Genomic DNA, 18,289 nt, shown 5'->3' on the forward strand with positions numbered 1-18,289 from the left:
TGCACACCCCCAGAGCTGCAGGACACAGCACACACCCCTCAGAGCTGCTGCTAACTGCTTTTATTAGAAAAGATCCAAAATAGACAAAAACTGGTTACACAAGAGGCAGAGCAGGAACCCCTGAGCCCAACCCTGGGAATCTGTAAACGCCCCCCCACCCGAGCCTGCAGGGGGGCAAAGGCACTTCCGTGGGGTGGCAGTGGTGGCACTGCCCCCCTGGTCCCCTCCCTCCTCCCCAGTATCTCCAGTTCTTGGTGCCCCTGTGCCCCCACAGGCTCCTGGGGCAGAGCCAGCCTCTCTGCCCCCAAACCTCGTCAAGTCAAGTGGTTAATTATGGAATTATGTAAAACAGTGGGAAGGGGGGAAGGAATAAACTGATTGTCACAAAATGAGCCCCAGCCCGCGGCTCCGTAGCCCCAGAGCAGCCCTGGGAGCCTCCCTGAGCCCCTGCAGAGCCCAGTGCAGGAAGAGGAACTCAATCAATATATTAATTAATTAATCAAATACAAACCCACTGTACAAAATGCTGCCTTTTTTTTTCTTTTTTCGTGTTTTTTTTTTCTTTTTATATAAAACCTGTTCACAAAAATAGTGCAAAACGTCGGGTAGAGCTGGCGTTTGGAATGACGAACTTTGGTAGAAGAGGGGCAGGGCGGGGCTCGGGTGGGGCTGGCAGCTCCTCCCATGGGCTCGGGCAGCGCTTCCCGGCTCCAGGGGGGGTTTGGGGAACCCGCGGGGAGGGCGCGATGCAAAGCGGAGGAGGCGCTGCGGGGGCCTGGGGGGAGCGGGGACTCCGCTGTGCTCGGCCCGGGGGAGCCCCGGGGGGCTCCCACCCATCCCTCCAGGCACATGGGGTTTGTGCAAGTGCTGTGGCTTCCAGTCGGTACCGTCCGGCTCGGGCAGCCTTAGGTCAGGCGGATCCCGAGCACTTGTTCCAGTTCCTGCCGGCGCTGCTGGACCTGGGGACACCGCGGCCGTCAGGGAGGGACAGGGGGCACTGCCCGGGCTCCGGGGGCTCTGTCACCGCCATCCCGACCCCATCCCCACCCCCGAGCTCACCTTGGCGAAGATGTGTCTGCCCACGGCCTCCTGCGCCCAGGGCTGCTGGTAGAACTCGGCCCGCCGCTCCTCCTCGGGGTTCCCGATCACATCCGTGATGATCTGACCCGACGGGACGGGGCAGTGGGAGTGAGGGATCCAGAGGGATCCACGGGGGACCCAGACCCCTCCCTGAGATCCGGGATGGACCCAGACCCCTCCCTGAGCTCCGGGATGGACCCAGACCCCTCCCTGAGCTCCGGGATGGACCCAAACCCTTCCCTGAGCTCCGGGATGGACCCAAACCCCTCCCTGAGCTCTGGGATGGACCCAGACCCCTCCCTGAGCTCTGGGATGGACCCAGACCCCTCCCTGAGCTCCGGGATGGACCCAGACCCCTCCCTGAGCTCTGGGATGAACCCAAACCTTTCCCAGAACTCCGGGATGGACCCAAACCCTTCCCTGAGCTCTGGGATGGACCCAAACACTTCCCTGAACTCCGGGATGAACCCAGACCTCTCCCTGAACTCCGGGATGGACCCAGACCCCTCCCTGAACTCCGGGATGGACCCAGACCCCTCCCTGAGCTCCGGGATGGACCCAAACCTTTCCCTGAGCTCCGGGATGGACCCAAACCTTTCCATGAGCTCCGGGATGGACCCAGACCCTTCCCTGAGCTCTGGGATGGACCCAGACCCCTCCCTGAGCTCTGGGATGGACCCAGACCCTTCCCTGAGCTCCGGGATGAACCCAGACCTTGCCCTGAACTCCGGGATGGACCCAGACCCTTCCCTGAGCTCCGGGATGGACCCAGACCCTTCCCAGAGCTCTGGGATGGACCCAGACCCCTCCCTGAGCTCTGGGATGGACCCAGACCCCTCCCAGCCCCCCACTCTGCCCAGCCCCAGGGCTTCAGAGCCATGCAATTGTTAGGGTTGGAAAAAACCTTCCATCCTTAGCCCAACACCACCACCACGTTCACCAGTGCCCCATGCCCCCAAGGGCCACATCCATGGTTCTGGACCCTCCAAGGATGGGGACTCCACCACTGCCCTCTGTGCCAGCACTGGACAACCCCTTCCAGGACGAAATTTCTCCCAATATCCAACCTAAACCTCCCCAGAATTGTTCCCCTTTACCTTGAGGTCCCTCCTCTGGGATTTGATCCACTCCTGGATGAAATCCTGGGGGTTGTTGCTGAAGCTCAGCATGAAATCCCTCTGAGTCTTCAGCTGGTTGATGGACTCGATGGTCTCATGGATCTGGGCAGGTGACAGGGGTCAGAAGAGCTGTGTCCCCTCACAGGACACAGCTGGCCCCTGGCAGTGTCCCCTCCCACCTTGGCATCCAGGGAGGCGATTTCCTGCTGGTTGGTGGTGGAGGCCAGGAAATTGCTCATCTGGGCTTTGAGGGGATCGTCCACCTCCACGTCGATGTCGTAGCAGGCTGTCTTCTTCTGGTCATTGGGGTCCACACTGGGGCAATGGGGTTGGGCTGAGCCCCCACCTGGCTGGGGCTGGATGGACCCCCAACAGCAACACCAGTGCCCCAGAAAGCCTCAAATTTGGTGGTTCTTCCCCTTCCAGGTGACTTGGGCTGGTCCTTCAGGCTGGAGACCTCAAAGCCTCCTGTGCCCCTGGCCCATGGAGCCCCCCAGCCCTGGGGACACTGCTGGGCTCACAGAGCCCCCCAGCCCTGGGGACACTGCTGGGCTCACTCCCCACCCTACTGAGCACTCCCAGCCCTGGGGACACCTCCTGGCCCATGGAGTGCCTCAGTCCCAGGGACACTGCCCACTCTCCACTCCATGGGGCACCCCAGTCCTGCAGACACTTCCCCATCCCATGCAGCCCCTTCAGCCCCCTCCATTGCCCACCCAGTGCTGTGCCCAGGCTGTGCCCCCACCTGATGGTGTGGTTGATGATGATGGGGTCTGGGTGCTGCAGGAGCCCTGCCAGCTTCATGGGGATCTCGGAGAAGCGCATGCGGACGCAGTTGAAGATCTGGGGGGCAAAGCAGAGCCTTGGGCACCCATGGCAGGGGCTCCCCTCACCTGTGCAGCCAGCTAGGGCATCCCCAAGCTGGTGGTGCAAGCCAGGGCCCAGGGCAGGGGCACAGCCAGAGCCTGGAGGGGCTGTGGGAGCTGTGGGAGGCTTTTCCCAGCTGGATGAGGGGGGAATGTGCAGGTACCTGGCGGAAGTAGCGGTTGCAGTTGATGAATTCCTTCTCATGGCTGTCCTGCAGTTTGTTGTGTTTGATGTAGAGCCACAGGGCCTGCATGATGCTGGCCCTGGTCTGGGTGTGCACCCCCAGCAGCCGGGCCAGCCGTGGGTCCAGCTTGTACTGGGGGGGCTGTGGGGACAGCTGGGGTCAGCCATGGGAGCAGCCAGGCTGGAAAAGCCCCCCCAGAGCAGAGCCCAGCCTGACCCACCCCTGTCCTGACCCCAGCCCAGAGCACTGAGTGTCCTGGGACAGCTCAAGGGATGGGTCACTCTTTGGGCAGCTTGTCCCACTTTTTAACTCCCTTTCCACAGAGAAATTCCTCCTGCTGCCCAAAGAAAATGCACTCAGGAGTCCCCCCCAGCCCCTGTGTCACTGCAGCTCCATGCCCAGAGCTCCTTGTGCACCTTTTGATCCCTACATCCCCCAAACCCTCATCCAAAGCCCTGTCCCAGCTTTTAACTCCCTTTCCATGGAGAAATTCCTGCTGCTGCCCAAAGAAGAGGGGGTGTCTGTCTGGCCCTTGGGAGGCCCCCCCAGTCCCTGTATCACTGCAGCTCCATGCCCAGAGCTCCCTGTGCTCCTTTCGATCCCTGCAGGCCCCAACCTTCATCCAAAACCCTGTCCCAGCTTTTAACTCCCTTTCCATGGAGAAATTCCTGCTGCTGCCCAAAGAAGAGGCACTCAGGAGTGTCCCCCCCCAGCCCCTGTGTCACTGCAGCTCCATTCCTGGAGCTCCCTATGCTCCTTTCAATCCCTGCACCCCAAACCCTCGCCCAAAGCCCTGTCCCAGCCCATCCCCACCCCTGGGTGCCCCCCAGGCCGTACCTGGTGGTCCAACATGAGCAGCAGGGTGCACTTCACATTGACATCCCCGGGACGCTTCACCTGGAAGCCGTCGGTCTCCTGGGTCGTGGGCATCCGGTGCCACTGCCAGGGACAACGGGGACACAGCTCAGGCAGGGCCATGGAACCAACCCTGCCAGCTGGGCTGGGGCTCTGGGCAGGGGCTGGCACAGCCACACAGCCTGGGGCACCCCTGGCAGCTCCTGGTCCCACTGGTGGCAGCTCAGAGCTCTCCCAGTCCATCCCAGCCCAGGCTGTGCCCCAGCACTGGGATGGACTGGGGCAGTTCCAGCCCTGAGTGCTTGGGGTGCAGGGCTCCCAAAGCTTCTGGATCAATCCTGCAGGAATGTGCACCAGAGCTGCTCCCAGCTTCCCCTGGAAGGGGATTCAGCCTCTCCACAGGATCTCCCAGGGCAAAAGCAGGAGCTGGGTGCAGGGAGAGCTGCAGGCAGGAGCACCCAAAAAAGCCCTGATCCCTCTCCCAGGCAGGGGACAGGCAGGAGGGCAAACCCTTCTTCCCCCAGGGCCCTGGGGTGAGGCTCTGTGGGGTCAGCAGCCTGTGGGGACCCAGCTGTGCCAGCCTGGGGGACAGCTGCCCCTGGGGCCACGTCCCTGTCCCCACACACCTCAGCTCCAGCTCTGGCTCAGACCTGGCCTGGGAGGGGGCAGAGCTGAGCTCTGCCAGGGGCAAAAGGGCATCTCTAAACCTGAGCTGGGAATGCAGCAGAGCCTGGTCCCCATGGAGAGCCTGGCACTGCCCCAGCCCCAAAAACCTGTTCAGGTCCCTCTCCCAGCAGGACAGGCCCTGGCCTGGGAGCTGAGCACCCAGAGGGGAGCACAGGGCCCCATTTCCACTGGGATCCCCTCCCAGCTCACCTCCACCAGGTGATTGTCTGGCCCATAGAGCTCCTTGTCCAGCTCGATCACGAGGCTCTTGAAGAAGGAGGAGAACTTCCTCTTCTGCTTGCTGGGCTGCAGACAGGGCAGCAGAGATTCCTGAGCCCAAACCCAGCCCCAGGCCCCAGGTGCTGCCCCAGCTGAGCTCTCAGCACAGCACCAGTGCTCCCAGCACCACCTTATCCCTCCTGAAGGGTCCTCAAGGACCAATGCTCCTTCTCCCACCTCCTCATCCCTCCTGCATCCTTATGGACCAGTGCTCCCACCACCTCCTCATCCCTCCTGCATCCTTATGGACCAGTGCTCCCACCACCACCTCATCCCTCCTGCATCCTTATGGACCAGTGCTCCCACCACCTCTTCATCCATCTTGGATTGTTATGGACCAGTGCTTCTCCTCCCACCATCATTTTTCTCTCCTGAGTCCTGATGGACCAGAGTTCCTCCCACCACCTCCTCATCCCTCCTGGATCCTGACACACCAGCTCCTCCCTCCCTCCCTCCCCCTGGATGTTCCTGATGGACCAGAGCTCCTCCTCCCACCACCTGATCCCTCCTGGATGAACTCTATGGACCAGAGTTCTTCCCACCAGCACCTTATCCCTATCCCAGCTCCTCCCACCAGCACCAATCCATCCCGCCTGGATCCTGACCAGCTCCTCCCTCCTTCCCCTTGGATGCTCCCGATGGACCAGAGCTCCTCCTCCCATCAGCACCTCATCCCTATCCCAGCTCCTCCCACCACGACCAGTCCAACCCTCCTGGATCCTGACCAGCTCCTCCCTCCCTCCCCCTGGATGCTCCCGATGGACCAGAGCTCCTCCCACCACCTGATCCCTCCTGGATGATCCCCATGGACCAGAATTCTTCCCATCATCACCAATCCATCCCTCCTGGATCCTGACCAGCTCCTCCTTCCCTCCCTCCCCCTGGCTGCTCCTGATGGACCAGAGCTCCTCCCACCACCTGATCCCTCCTGGATGATCCCACGGACCAGCTCCTCCCACCATCACCAATCCATCCCTCCTGGATCCTGACAAACCAGCTCCTCCCTCCCTCCCTCTCTCTGGATGCTCCTGATGGACCAGAGCTCCTCCTCCCACCAGCACCTCATCCCTATCCCAGCTCCTCCCACCAGCACCAGTCCAACCCTCCTGGATCCTGACCAGCTCCTCCTTCCCTCCCTCCCCTTGGATGCTCCCAATGGACCAGAGCTCCTCCCACCACCTGATCCCTCCTGGATGATCCCCATGGACCAGAGTTCTTCCCACCACCACCAGTCCAACCCTCCTGGATCCTGACCAGCTCCTCCCTCCCTCCCTCCCCCTGGATGCTCCCGATGGACCAGAGCTCCTCCCTCCATCTCCTCACATCCTCCAGCAGCTTCCCCTCCACACGGAGCTCCCAGGAGGCCACACGTTCCCCCCCCTCTCCCTCCTCCTTGGCCGGGGTGAAGGTGTTGGAGATGTAAATCCTGAGCTTGCGCTTTTGCTGTGGAATGGGAACAGAGAGAGGCAGGATGGAGTCAGAGGGACTGCAGCACCCAGCTCCAGCTCAGCATCAGAGGAAACGGCCTCAGGGGGGGTCTAGATTGGATATTAGGGAACATTTATCCATGGGAAGGGTTGGAAAACATTGGATGGACTGCCCTGGGCAGAGGTGGAATCCCCCATCCCTGAAGTGCCCCAGAAACCCGTGGATACCCCACCTGGGGACACGGCTTAGGGTGGTGGTTGGACTGGATGACCTCAGGGGATTTTTCCAACCCTAATTTTCCCATGATTCCATGATTCCCAGCCCCTGCCAGGCCCCAGCTCACCGTCAGGGGTTTCTTGATGGCCTCCTGGATCTCCATCCTCTTGCGGGCAATGGTTTGGTCCAGCTTGCGCTCGAAGGCCAGCAGGTCCATGTAGGCCTGGGATTCTGGGACCAGCTCCCGGATCTGCACACAGGAATGGTCAATCCCAGCCTGCTGGCATGGGCTGGACCCCCCCACAGCCCCAGCAGCCAGGGAGACACCAGGTGATGAGTCCAGCATCCAGCTTTTATTTCAAACCCAGCCTGGAGCCCTGCAAAGCTCTGCCCAAACCAGTCTGGAGGCTGTTGCTGTTCCCAGCAGCATTCCTGCATGGAATGGAACCCTGGAATCTCAAGAGGGACTCTTAGGGACCTCCTGAGATCTCCATCCCACTCCATTCCTGCTCCTTGCTTGCTCAGACTCCAACCCCACAGACAGAAACACTCCAGAGTGGTTTGGGATTGAACAGAAATTCCCAGGGGGCAGGAGGGAGCTCAGGGAAATCCTCCCCTTTTGGGGACCCCCCATCCCCTGCAGCAGCTCAGCTCTGTCCCCCAGGCTGAGGTGACACTCACCCTCTGTGGCAGCACCTTGTCAGCCATCTTCCTCCTCTTCACCCTGGGAAACAGGGAAAATGGGAGCTCCCACAGGACACCCTGCTGCCTGCCCTCTGGGGGGACGGACACTGGGAAAGGTTCTTCACCACCCCAGAGGTGCTGGCACTGCCCAGGCTCCCCAGGGAATGGTCCCAGAGCTCCAGCAGGGTTTGGACAGCGCTGCCAGGGATGCCCAGGGTGGGATTGTTGGGGGGTCTGGGCAGGGCTGGGGGTGGGACTGGATGAGCCTTGGGGGTCCCTTCCCACTCAGGATATTCCTGGGGGAAGGTGCTGGATGTTGCAGCCTGACCCCGGGGAAGAAAATCCAAGTGATAACAAGGCAAAGGCAGGGCTGCAGGACACAATTCCCTAATTTCCCCTCTCAAAGCAGCCATCCCATTCTCCCACTGCTCCAAACCAAAGCCACTGCCAGGAACTCCCTTACACCCAGCTCAAACCAAGCCCTGCTGTGGTGGGGCTGAAATCCTGGGAAAATCCAGCTTGGCTGGATCCAACCCTGCCCACTGCAGATTCCCATCACCCTGAGCCCACCCCAGCAGCTCCTGCTCAGCCTGGGCACAGCAGGGAATGCTCTGCTCTCCTGTTTTCCTGCTGGGACATGGGGCAGGGAATTCCTGTTCCTCCAGCTGCACCTGCAGCAGCAGGATCACACAGGAGGGCTCCAGGAGAACTCTCCAGGAGAGGTCAGAGCCCTGCTCTGGAGCAATTTCTGCCCCATCCAACCCCTCCTCCTGCAGGGTCTGGACACCCCAGGGCAGCTGGAAGCTCCTAATCCCTTGCTCCAGCAGCTGTGAGCAGGGCATGCCCAGCTGTGAGCCTGGCTGCTCCCTGACCCCAGCCCTGATGTCCCTGTGGGTGCCAGGCTGCTCCTGTCCCCAGCCCCCAGCTCACTCCAGCAGTGCTGGGATGGCCCAGGAGGGATCAGGAGGCCAAAGGAGCTGCCAGGGAAGGGAATGGGAGCTGAGCATCCCCGAGCACCAAGGGATCCTGCCTGGAGATCCTAGGAACCAAGCAGCCCCCACAGAGGGATCAGCAGGGCTGGCAGTCAGTGAGGAGCTGCTGGCAGAGCCCAAACAAAGAGTCCTGCCCTGACTGCAGCTCCAGGGAGCATCCCCAAAACCTGCCAGCCTCATCCCATGCTTCCCAAAATCTGCCAGCCTCATCCCATGCTTCCCAAAACCTGCCAGCCTCATCCCAGGCTTCCCAAAACCTGCCAGCCCCATCCCACACATCCCAAAATCTGCCACCCCCATCCCATATATCCCAAAATCTGCCAGCCCCATCCCACACATCCCAAAATCTGCCACCCAATCCCACACATCCCAAAACCTGCCACCCCATCCCACGCATCCCAAAACCTGCCACCCCCATCCCACGCATCCCAAAACCTGCCACCCCCATCCCACACTTCCCAAAATCTGCCACCCCATCCCAGGCTTCCCAAAATCTGCCAGCCTCATCCCAGGCTTCCCAAAACCTGCCAGCCTCATCCCATGCTTCCCAAAACCTGCCACCCCATCCCATGCTTCCCAAAACCTGCCACCCCATCCCAGGCTTCCCAAAATCTGCCACCCCCATCCCACACTTCCCAAAACCTGCCAGCCCATCCCACACATCCCAAAACCTGCCAGCCCCATCCCACACATCCCAAAATCTGCCAGCCCCATCCCACACATCCCAAAACCTGCCAGCCCCATCCCACACATCCCAAAATCTGCCACCCCCATCCCATATATCCCAAAACCTGCCACCCCATCCCACGCATCCCAAAATCTGCCAGCCCATCCCACACTTCCCAAAATCTGCCACTCCATCCCACACATCCCAAAATCTGCCACCCCATCCCACACATCCCAAAATCTGCCACCCCATCCCACACTTCCAGCCACTTCTGTGCTTGTCAGAGCCACCAGGCACCCCTGGGAGGATGAAGAAGACCCCCAGGAGCTGCTGCTGGGGATCCCACAAGGCTCTTTGGTTCCTGGTGTGGAGATCAGAGTGAGAGGAAGCTGCAAACTGAGGAATCTCTGCCTCCATCCTAAAACATCCCATTCCCAAGCTCTGGCAGGTGCCAGGCTGGAGGAAAACCCTGCTGGTGCCCCCCTCTAAAGCAGGACAGGGGCTGTGGCACTCTGCATGATGTGACACTTGAATGGGGACCTGGAGAGGCTTTGGGGTCTCAAAGGGAGTCAAACACTGACTGAACCCAGCCCTGGGACCCCTGTCCTGAATGGAATTACATCCATCTTTTTACAGCTCTGTATCTGCAGTGACATCTCATGATATCTACATTGATATTAAATATTATTTATATTTATATAGGTATTTCCAGAACAGGGCTCTCCTGTGCTCTGGAGAAGATCCTGTTGGGAATGAATTATTGTACCTGCTCCTGACATATATTATTATTATTATTATTATTATTATTATTATTATTATTATTATTATTATTATTATTATTTAGTGTATTATTATATTATTAATAACTAATATTACAATATTCTTGATAGCTATATCATAATTATGATTTAATTTTATTATATTAATTATTAGCAGCTCCTGGCTCAGTTCAGATGGAAAACAGGTGGTGAAACACAACCTGGCTGCATTGAGAAGCAGGGATGCAGCTCCCATGGATTACTGTGGTAGACCTGGGAATGGTCCAGGAGCTTGGAGCACTCTGGGAGAGTGGAAGGAGCCCTGGGGTGGGCCTGGGTGGGCCCTGGGGTGGGCCCTGGGGTGGGCCCTGGGGTGGGCTCCGGGGTGGGCCTGGGTGGGCCTTGGGGTCCCTCCACCCCAGCCACCCCCCGATTTCACCAAGTGCAGCCAGGGCCCCGCAGGATCCCCCCTCCTGCCCTGGGGAGGGACACACCAGCCTTACCCTCTCCTGGGGGTGGCCATGGGTGGCTGTGCCTGGGGGGTCAGCAGGCGCTTCCTGAAGGGATCCATCATGGCCTGGGGCAGGCCGGGCCTCAGCGGCGTCGCTGCTCCGTACGGGGGGGCCCCCGGGGGTCCCACCTGCAGCCCTGCCATGGGCATCCGGCCCCCGGGGGGCATCCCGGGCCGCTGCTGCACAGGGGGGACAGGGCTCAGATGGGATCCTGGCTGTGGGGCCGGCCACCCTCTGTGCCAGCCATCCTCAGTGCCAGCCATCCTCAGTGCCAGCCACCCTCTGTTCCACCCATCCTTGGTGCCACCCACCCTCGGTGCCATCCCCTTGGTGCCATCCACGTCTCTGCCACCCACCTCTGTGCCACCCACCCTGGGTGCCATCCCCTTGGTGCCATCCACCCTGGGTGCCATCCACCTCTGTGCCACCCACCCTGGGTGCCATCCCACCCTCGGTGCCACCCACCTCAGTGCTACCCACCCTCTGTTCTACCCACCCTGGGTGCCATCCCCTTTGGTGCCATCCATGTCTCTGCCACCCATCCTCAGTGCCACCCACCTCTGTTCCACCCACCCTTGGTGCCACCCACCCTCGGTGCCATCCACGTCTCTGCCACCCACCCTGGCTGCCATCCAAGTCTCTGCCACCCATCCTCAGTGCCACCCACCCTCGGTGCCATCCCCTTTGGTGCCATCCACGTCTCTGCCACCCATCCTCAGTGCCACCCACCTCTGTGCCACCCACCCTGGGTGCCATTCATCTCTGTGCCACCCATCCTGGGTGCCATCCACCTCGGTGCTACCCACCCTCTGTTTCACCCACCCTCTGTGCCATCCCCTTGGTACCATCCACTTCTGTGCCACCCATCTTCAGTGCCATCCACCTCAGTGTCACCCACCCTTGGTGCCATCTATCTCAGTGCCACCCACCCGGGGTGCCATCCATACTCAGTGCCATCCACCTCTGTGCCACAAACCCTGGGAGCCACCCACCCTCAGTGCCATCCCCTGGGTGCCATCCACCTTGGTGCCACCCACCCTCGGTGCCACCCCTTCCCCAGGGTGCATCCTGGCCCAGGGCAGGGAATGCCAGCAGGAAGCTTTGGGAAAGCAGGAACAGGAGAGGCCAAGGAGTGCAGGGAAGCCTGGCCTGGCAGCAGTGGAGCCAAAGTCAGGCCCTGTGCCACCCCCACAGCAGCACCAGGGCACTGCCAGCAGTGTCCCCACCCTGGGGACCTCATGGGTTCCCCTCTGGACAGCAGCAGAGCAGGGGGACAGGGCAATCCCACTTCCTCCCACAGGGATGGAAGAGGCAGCAGCTCCCCCCTGGCAGCAGCCTGTCCCCTCCTGCCCCTTCCACACATGGAATTTGGGAGGCACAACACAGCCCCGAGGGCTCCCAGCCCTGGCAGCCCCTCTGCAGCCTCAGAGCATGATTGGGCAGCACCCACTGGTGCCCCAGGTGCCACCAGGACCCACCAGCCACCCCTCCTGCTCCTCCCTGCTCCACCTGGGGATCCTCTGATCCTCAGCTCCCCCTGCCGAGGTGGGAGGCTGGGAGAGCCACCGAGCCAGCAGAGCAACATTTCTGCCCTGCCCCAGGCTCCTGACGTGCCAGGACATCCCCACAGCCCTGCAGGGCAGGGAGCCAAGCAAACACCTCACTCCCTGCACACAGGGATACATCTGGGAGCAATCCCTGGATGCAGGGTTGGGAATATGGGATGCAGCCAGCCTGCCCTCCACAGCTCAGAGCTGTGGCAGGGTTGGTTTGATGGAGCTGCAGCCAAAAAAAAAACCCTAAAAACCACCCCCAGCTGTGTGAAAAGCTGATAAACACCAAGCCAAGAGCTGCCCCTGGTGCCTCTGGCAGTGGCCAATGCCCAGAGGAGCAATGTTCCAGCAGGATCAGGGCAGCAGCAGGGCCCCAGGATTAGGCTGCACGTGGAAGCTCAAACCCCCCAGGCCCAGGCTGAGCCCTGTTACACAACAAGCACAAGCACACAGGCTGCAGAGCCTTTGAAGCAGCAAGCCCAGAGCCAGGCTCTGACCCTCCCTTCCCCAGGGCAGGAGGCTCCTTTTTCCTGCTCCCAGATGTTCCTCTCCTCCTGCTCAGCCCCGTTTGTGCAGCTCCTCGTGACTCTGGCACCTCTCTGTGCCAAAACCACGAGGCCAGGCCCAGTTTCTTTGGGTTTATCAAGAAATCCCTTGTGGCAGGGCGGGTGGACCCACAGCCTGTGCAACACCACAAAGCACAGTGGAGGTTGTTCTGCTGCTCAGTTCCAGCAGGACTGTGGAACCCAAAGCTGTGCTGACACCTGCCAGGGCTTCTGAAAAGCAGAGAAACCCCCCAGAAAGAGCTGGGAAACTTTTAATTTGAAATTCCTGGGGCCCCAGAGCAGCCGAGTGCAGTGCCCGGGCTGGAAGCAGAGGCTGCACTCCCTGGAGGCACCAGGAGCAGGAAATGGCTCCCAGGGAAAGCCCCGGGTGTTTATCAGTGCCTGGAAGGCCAGGGAGGCTCCCCAGCTCCAGAGACATTCCCTGCCCTGGGAATGCTGTCAGGAGCCTGCTTGGAGCTGCCCCAGCCATGCCCAGCTCCTGCCCTTCAGTCAGAGCAGCCCTGAGGTCTCTCCTCCCTCCCTCTGCCCCTCCATGGAGCACATTTTGGATCTAGCCCTGAAGTGAGAGATTTGGAGGCTTCAGAGAGTCTCTGACAGCTCCACATCCTGGGCAAGGTCTCGTGTGTCCAGCTGCTCCTTCCAGGGCTCCATTGAGACAATTCCATCGGCAGGGAGAGGTTCAGCACAAGGATACACAGATTTGTCACACTTTAACTTCACCAAACATCTGAGAACCATCAGCCACAGCTCAGCTGCCAGGGAGCGACTTCCAGCCCACCAAGGACCCACACTGGACTGCCTGGATGAGCAATAAAGGGAGGGCAGAACCCTCCACGTGGAATTTTCCTCTCAGTTTACTCTCAGGATTTTCAAATTTGCAACAGAGAAGCCTCTTGGCTCAACCAGTCACCAGTGCCTGGGGCAGATTTGCTCCCAAACCCTTCTCACACAAGCCCAGCCTAAAACCTTCAGCCAAGCCAGGAAGCAGCACCACAGCCCCAGGGTGAAGCCTGTCTGCAGCCCCTCTTGGAAAGTCTGGAAATTCCCAGGATGCAGAGGGCTTAAACTCAGGAAATTTGATTAAACCAGCTCTGAGCAGGAGCTCATTCCTGCCCAGCACCCCCAGGCCCTGTGCCACCCCCAGGGCCCACCCTGTCCCCTCCCCTCGGAGGGGCAGACAAAGGGCAAACCCTGCAAGCTCAGCGGGAGGAAGAGCCTGGATCCCATCCAGAGCTCCCTGCAGAGCCTCTGGAAATGGGACAGTGAACAGCTCGTGTTTGCTCCCTGCCAGGGACGGGGCTGTGCCCGGGGTTCATGCCAGGGCACTGCTCAGCCCACGGGCCTGGGGCAGCTCTGCCCAGAACCGGCCCTGGCTGAACCCATCGGAGCTGGGAGGGCTCCTGAGGGATTCTGCTGGCATGGCAGGAGCCTCTGAGCCTGCCAAAGGTCCCTGCTTGAGGAAGGGCAGCCCAGAAATCGGGGGCTGGTAGCAGGAAGGAGGAGCAATAAATCCCAGGATGGATCTGCAGGAAGAAGCTGGGCTGGAGAGAGAGCTTGAGGCAAAGCAGGAATTCTGCAAACAGCTCCAGAGCCTGTTCATGGCCCTTCCAGGACCCTGCCTCCTCCTGCACCTCCCCAGCCCCTCCTGGCTGCTCCAGGATCCAGCTCTGCACAGTGACAGGAACCAGGGAGCCAGAGCTCACATCCATCCTCGCCCTGGGCTCTGGAGCACAGCATGGCCCAGCACCAAGAGCTCTTCCTGCAAGTTCCTCCCCTGGTGCCCAGGCAGCAGCACTTCCCACAGGGATACAGAAACAGTCCCTGCTCAAACAGGGCTCCAGCTCCACGCTGGGCTGGGCTCCAGGAGAGCTCTGCTGCCCAGGGCTTGGCGTGCATTGGGATCATGAGCCCCCTGCACACCCCAAAAGAGTGATTTTCCCCTTTGTTCCTCCTTATCTGTGAGCAAATCCCTCTTGGGAGGGTGCCAGGGAGAGCCTGGCTTGCTGCTGGCACAGACCTTGAGCTGGGAGGTGCTGCTGGGATGGAGATGCTGCTGCTGCTGCAAACTCTGCTGCAGCTCCCTGCAAACCCCAAACTCCCCACACTTGGAAAAGCTCCGTGTTGGACACAGGAAGAGCTCCAGGAGCCAGATCTCAGCTGTAAAGCTGACATGAGGAAGTGGTAAATCAAAAGGAGAAGGGCACAGCACAGGCACAGCCCCCAGCAGACCCAGGACACATCCTGGAATGTCTCCAGCAGCAGCAGCAGCAGAGCTGTCTGGGCTGGACAAACCTGCCTGTCCACAGCCCTGCAGCTGGAGCCCTGAATGTTCCAGGGCAGGGAACGGAGAGGTCACAGGGATTCAGATCCCACAGGGGCAGGAACAGCAGCAGGAACAAGGAACAAAGGTGCTGGGGAGGAACAGCCACGGGCCTGGCACAAACCCTGCCCGTGGTGCTCCTGCAGGGCCAAACCTCCTGGAGGGCTCCTGTGGAAGCAGAGGGAGCAGCAGGGCTGGAGGTGCTGCTGCTCCCCCTTCCCTGTCACGTTTCCCAGGAGCAGCAGAGCGTGCCTGGGCTCTGCTCTGCCCTCCTCCCCCTGCTCCAGAGGACAGTGTCCATCTGCTTTGGATCAGGCTGGAAGCAGCTCCAGGCTGGGCTCTGATGAAACCTGCCTTGGAAAGCCTGTCCCTGGGGAAGGGTGGGGTTCTCCAGCACCAGCAGCCTCCTGGAACAGCTCCAGCCCTGCCTGCTGGCCCCTGGCCCCCTCCAAGGCAATCCCCAGCACTGCATGAGCAGGAACACGGCTCTCCTTGCTCCCCAAGGGGGGATTTCTCCCACACGGCACCCTCTCCAGCACGTCCAGGCCTCCCCAGCTTCACCTGGTACAACATTCCACACTTCTTCAACTCCATGGATTTCTCCATGAAGCACAACCTTCCTTCCCACTGCCCAGGGACAGAGCTGCTTCCAGCCTTGGGAATCCTCAGGCTGCAGCAGCCTCCTGGCCAGGGAATCCAGGCTCTGTTTTCCCAACATGTGCCTATAAAATCCATTTAATGGGGACCTAATTCTGCACCAGGGAAGCATCAGCTGGGGGCAACTGCAAGGTCAGAGTGCTGAGTTCCAAGGTCTCATCCCACGCTGCTCCAAGACACTGTGTTAATCCCAAAACTTGGGAAAAACCCTCCTAACCCTGAAACCAGCACCTAAAAAAACAGGAAGGCTCCTTCCTGCTGAACTTCCATGGAACCTGGCTGCTGGGGCTCAACCTGGGAACCTGGCTGCTCCAGGGCAGGGAGAGAGATCAGGATGGGGCCCACCAGCTCTGATCTTCCTGCTCCTAGAAAAGGCTTCTCCTTCCTGCTCCAGGCATGGCACCAGCCCCTGGCTGCTCTGGAAACATCAGCTCCCACCAAAGGTGCCCCCTGGATTCCCTGCCTGGGCTGCCAGGAAATCCCCAGCAGGCACACAAGGATGTCCAAAGGACGAGCATATGTTGAATAATCCCAAGATTAGAGCTCCTAAGCCCTCGCTGGCCTGGCCAGGGCCTCTTCTGTCTCCTGGTGCACAAACAACGCAGCTCTTCCTAAAACTGGGACAGAACCAAGCCCTGGGGGGATGGCAGGGAGGGGAGGGGCTGTTTTCCTCAGCCTAAGAATTGCAAAACAAAGGGCAGACCCTCGGGATCCTCTCCTTTCCCAGGCTCAGGGAGAGGCCACCCAACACCAGCCCCAGCGGTGCCAGACACCGCGGGGACATCAACATGGGGACATTACCGTGGGGACATCACCGAGGGGACATCGCCCCCTGCTCCCGACACCTGCTGCCAGCCCAGCCGCGGGGGAAGCAGCATCTGCCAGCCTGTTTACTCCCAGCTGGATTTTGCACCCTGCACATGGAAGGTCAGGCAGTGCCCCTGCCTCGAGTTACCAGCGGTTCACGCTCGGCCAGCTCAGCTTCCAACACCATTTTCTGGCGTTTTCAAGGCTGCAGGAGGAAGTTGTTTCCTTCTCCTGTGTTAAGGAGCCGGAATTTCCCTGAGCTTGGTTTATTTCCTGAGTTTTAAATCATGCAAATCAGACGCAGCTCTGGAGGAGGCAGCGGCGGCCCAGGAGAACGTGTTGCACAACGGGGCTCCTCCATTTCCAGCCTGCCTGGAAAATTGAGCTTCACATCTGAAAACTCATCCCAAAGTAATCAGCACAAGCTTGGGAGTGAACTGGGAAGCCAGGTGTGCAAGGGGGAGCAGAAATGGGTGTCAGGATATACTTCTTACTGCTGGAATAATATAGAAACATGGAATTGGGTGGGAAGGGACCTTAAACCCACCCAGTGCCAGCCCTGCCATGGCAGGGACACCTTCCACTAGCCCAGGCTGCTCCAAGCCCCAGTGTCCAGCCTGGCCTTGGGCACTGCCAGGGATCCAGGGGCAGCCCCAGCTGCTCTGGGCACCCTGTGCCAGGGCCTGCCCACCCTGCCAGGGAACAATTCCTAATTCCCAATATCCCATCCAGCCCTGCCCTCTGGCACTGGGAGCCATTCCCTGTGTCCTGTCCCTGCAGGCGCTTGTAAACACAGTTCTTACTTCCTGAATTTACTTTTAAAAGATGCCAGGCTGAAGAGCGAGCGATTTCACGTGCTCTCGGAGGGCTGCTCGTTGTTTTAATTTACTTTCCCCCACATTACTTAATTTACTTTCCCCAACATTACCGAGCGCCTGCTCCCCTGTCCCACCACCAACCAAGCCCGGTCCTTCCGGAGGGCACACCGAGGATACTCCGAGGTTACACCGAGGCTACATCTGCACACCACGCGTTACCTCCGCCTTTGCCAAGGACACGAACGCGTTCCCGGCTCGGTGCCGGGGATGGGACGGGCAGGGTCGGGCCGGCTGCGCAACCGGATCGGACCCGGGGCCCAGGGCATCGACCCCGGCCTGGGCCCGACTCACCCGCTGAGGAACGGCACGGGCCGGGCCCAACTTTGAGCGGGCTCTGAGGGTGCAGAGTGGCAGGAGGGAACAGGGAGGTGCCCCGGCTAACAGAGAGGTGTCCCGGCTAACGGGGGCAGCAGAACGGCCGCACCGGGGGTGCCGGGCCCGCTCCGGGCGATACCGGCCAGGCCCGGCCGCGCTGCCCCGGGAAGGCCCCTCCGGCCCGCTCGGCCACCCCAGCGCTGCCCCGGGCCCCCGGTGCCCCCCGCGGCCCTCCCGGCGCCCCGGGGCTCTCACCTGGTACTGAGCGGCGGCCGGGCCCATGGCGCGGTAGCCCGGGGCGGCGGCGGGCGCGGGGCTGGGGCCGCGCAGCAGGGCGGTGCCGGGCCCCGGGGCCGGCGGGGCGGCCGAGGGGGGCAGCGGGCTGAGCGGGAAGGCGCCGCGCCCGGCCATGGCGAGGCCGCAGCGGACGGGACGGGGCGGGGAGGCCCCGGCGGCGGCTCCGAGCGGCGGCGGCGGCGCCGGAACGGGAACGGGAACAGCTCCGCGCCCGCCGCCTCAGGCCCCGCCCCCCGTCATAGCCCCGCCCCCGGCAGCATCCCGCCCCGGCGTGGGCACGCCCACCGCCAGAGCCACGCCCACCTAGCGTCAGGCCCCGCCCCCTCAGTGCCACGCCCGCGGCGCCGCGCGCGTACGCGGGAGCTCCGCCCACCTCGGCAAAGGCTCCACCCCCAGCCCGCCTGTGTGACGTCAGCGCGTGTGGCGTGTGTCATGTACACGTGTGTGCACCTGTGTGCACGTGAGTGAGTGTGCAGGTGTGCGTGAACACCTGAGAGATTGTGTGTGTGTGTGAACACCTGTGAGAATGTGTGTGTGAACAAGTGTGTGTGTGCATGAACACGTGTGTGTGCGCATGTGTGTGTGAACAC

At 60.9% G+C, this 18,289-nt stretch overlaps 1 protein-coding gene across 1 annotated transcript; it reads right to left on the minus strand.

Annotated features, from left to right (window-relative positions):
- Positions 1-45: 45 nt before the first annotated feature.
- On the minus strand, positions 46-17,909 carry SMARCD2 (SWI/SNF related BAF chromatin remodeling complex subunit D2). Its single transcript, XM_054649880.2, has 13 exons — positions 17,658-17,909; positions 10,298-10,485; positions 7,375-7,417; positions 6,821-6,943; positions 6,373-6,492; positions 4,981-5,076; positions 4,087-4,188; positions 3,229-3,390; positions 2,944-3,041; positions 2,378-2,513; positions 2,178-2,300; positions 1,060-1,161; positions 46-959 (listed from the first exon to the last, which is right to left on the minus strand). The coding sequence occupies exons 1-13, from the start codon at positions 17,811-17,813 to the stop codon at positions 906-908; spliced, it is 1,503 nt and encodes a 500-aa protein (XP_054505855.1). The 5' UTR covers positions 17,814-17,909; the 3' UTR covers positions 46-905.
- Between the last annotated feature and the right edge of the window lie 380 nt (positions 17,910-18,289).

The sequence above is a fragment of the Agelaius phoeniceus genome, chromosome 26, assembly GCF_051311805.1.
Source record: "Agelaius phoeniceus isolate bAgePho1 chromosome 26, bAgePho1.hap1, whole genome shotgun sequence".
NCBI lineage: Eukaryota > Metazoa > Chordata > Aves > Passeriformes > Icteridae > Agelaius > Agelaius phoeniceus.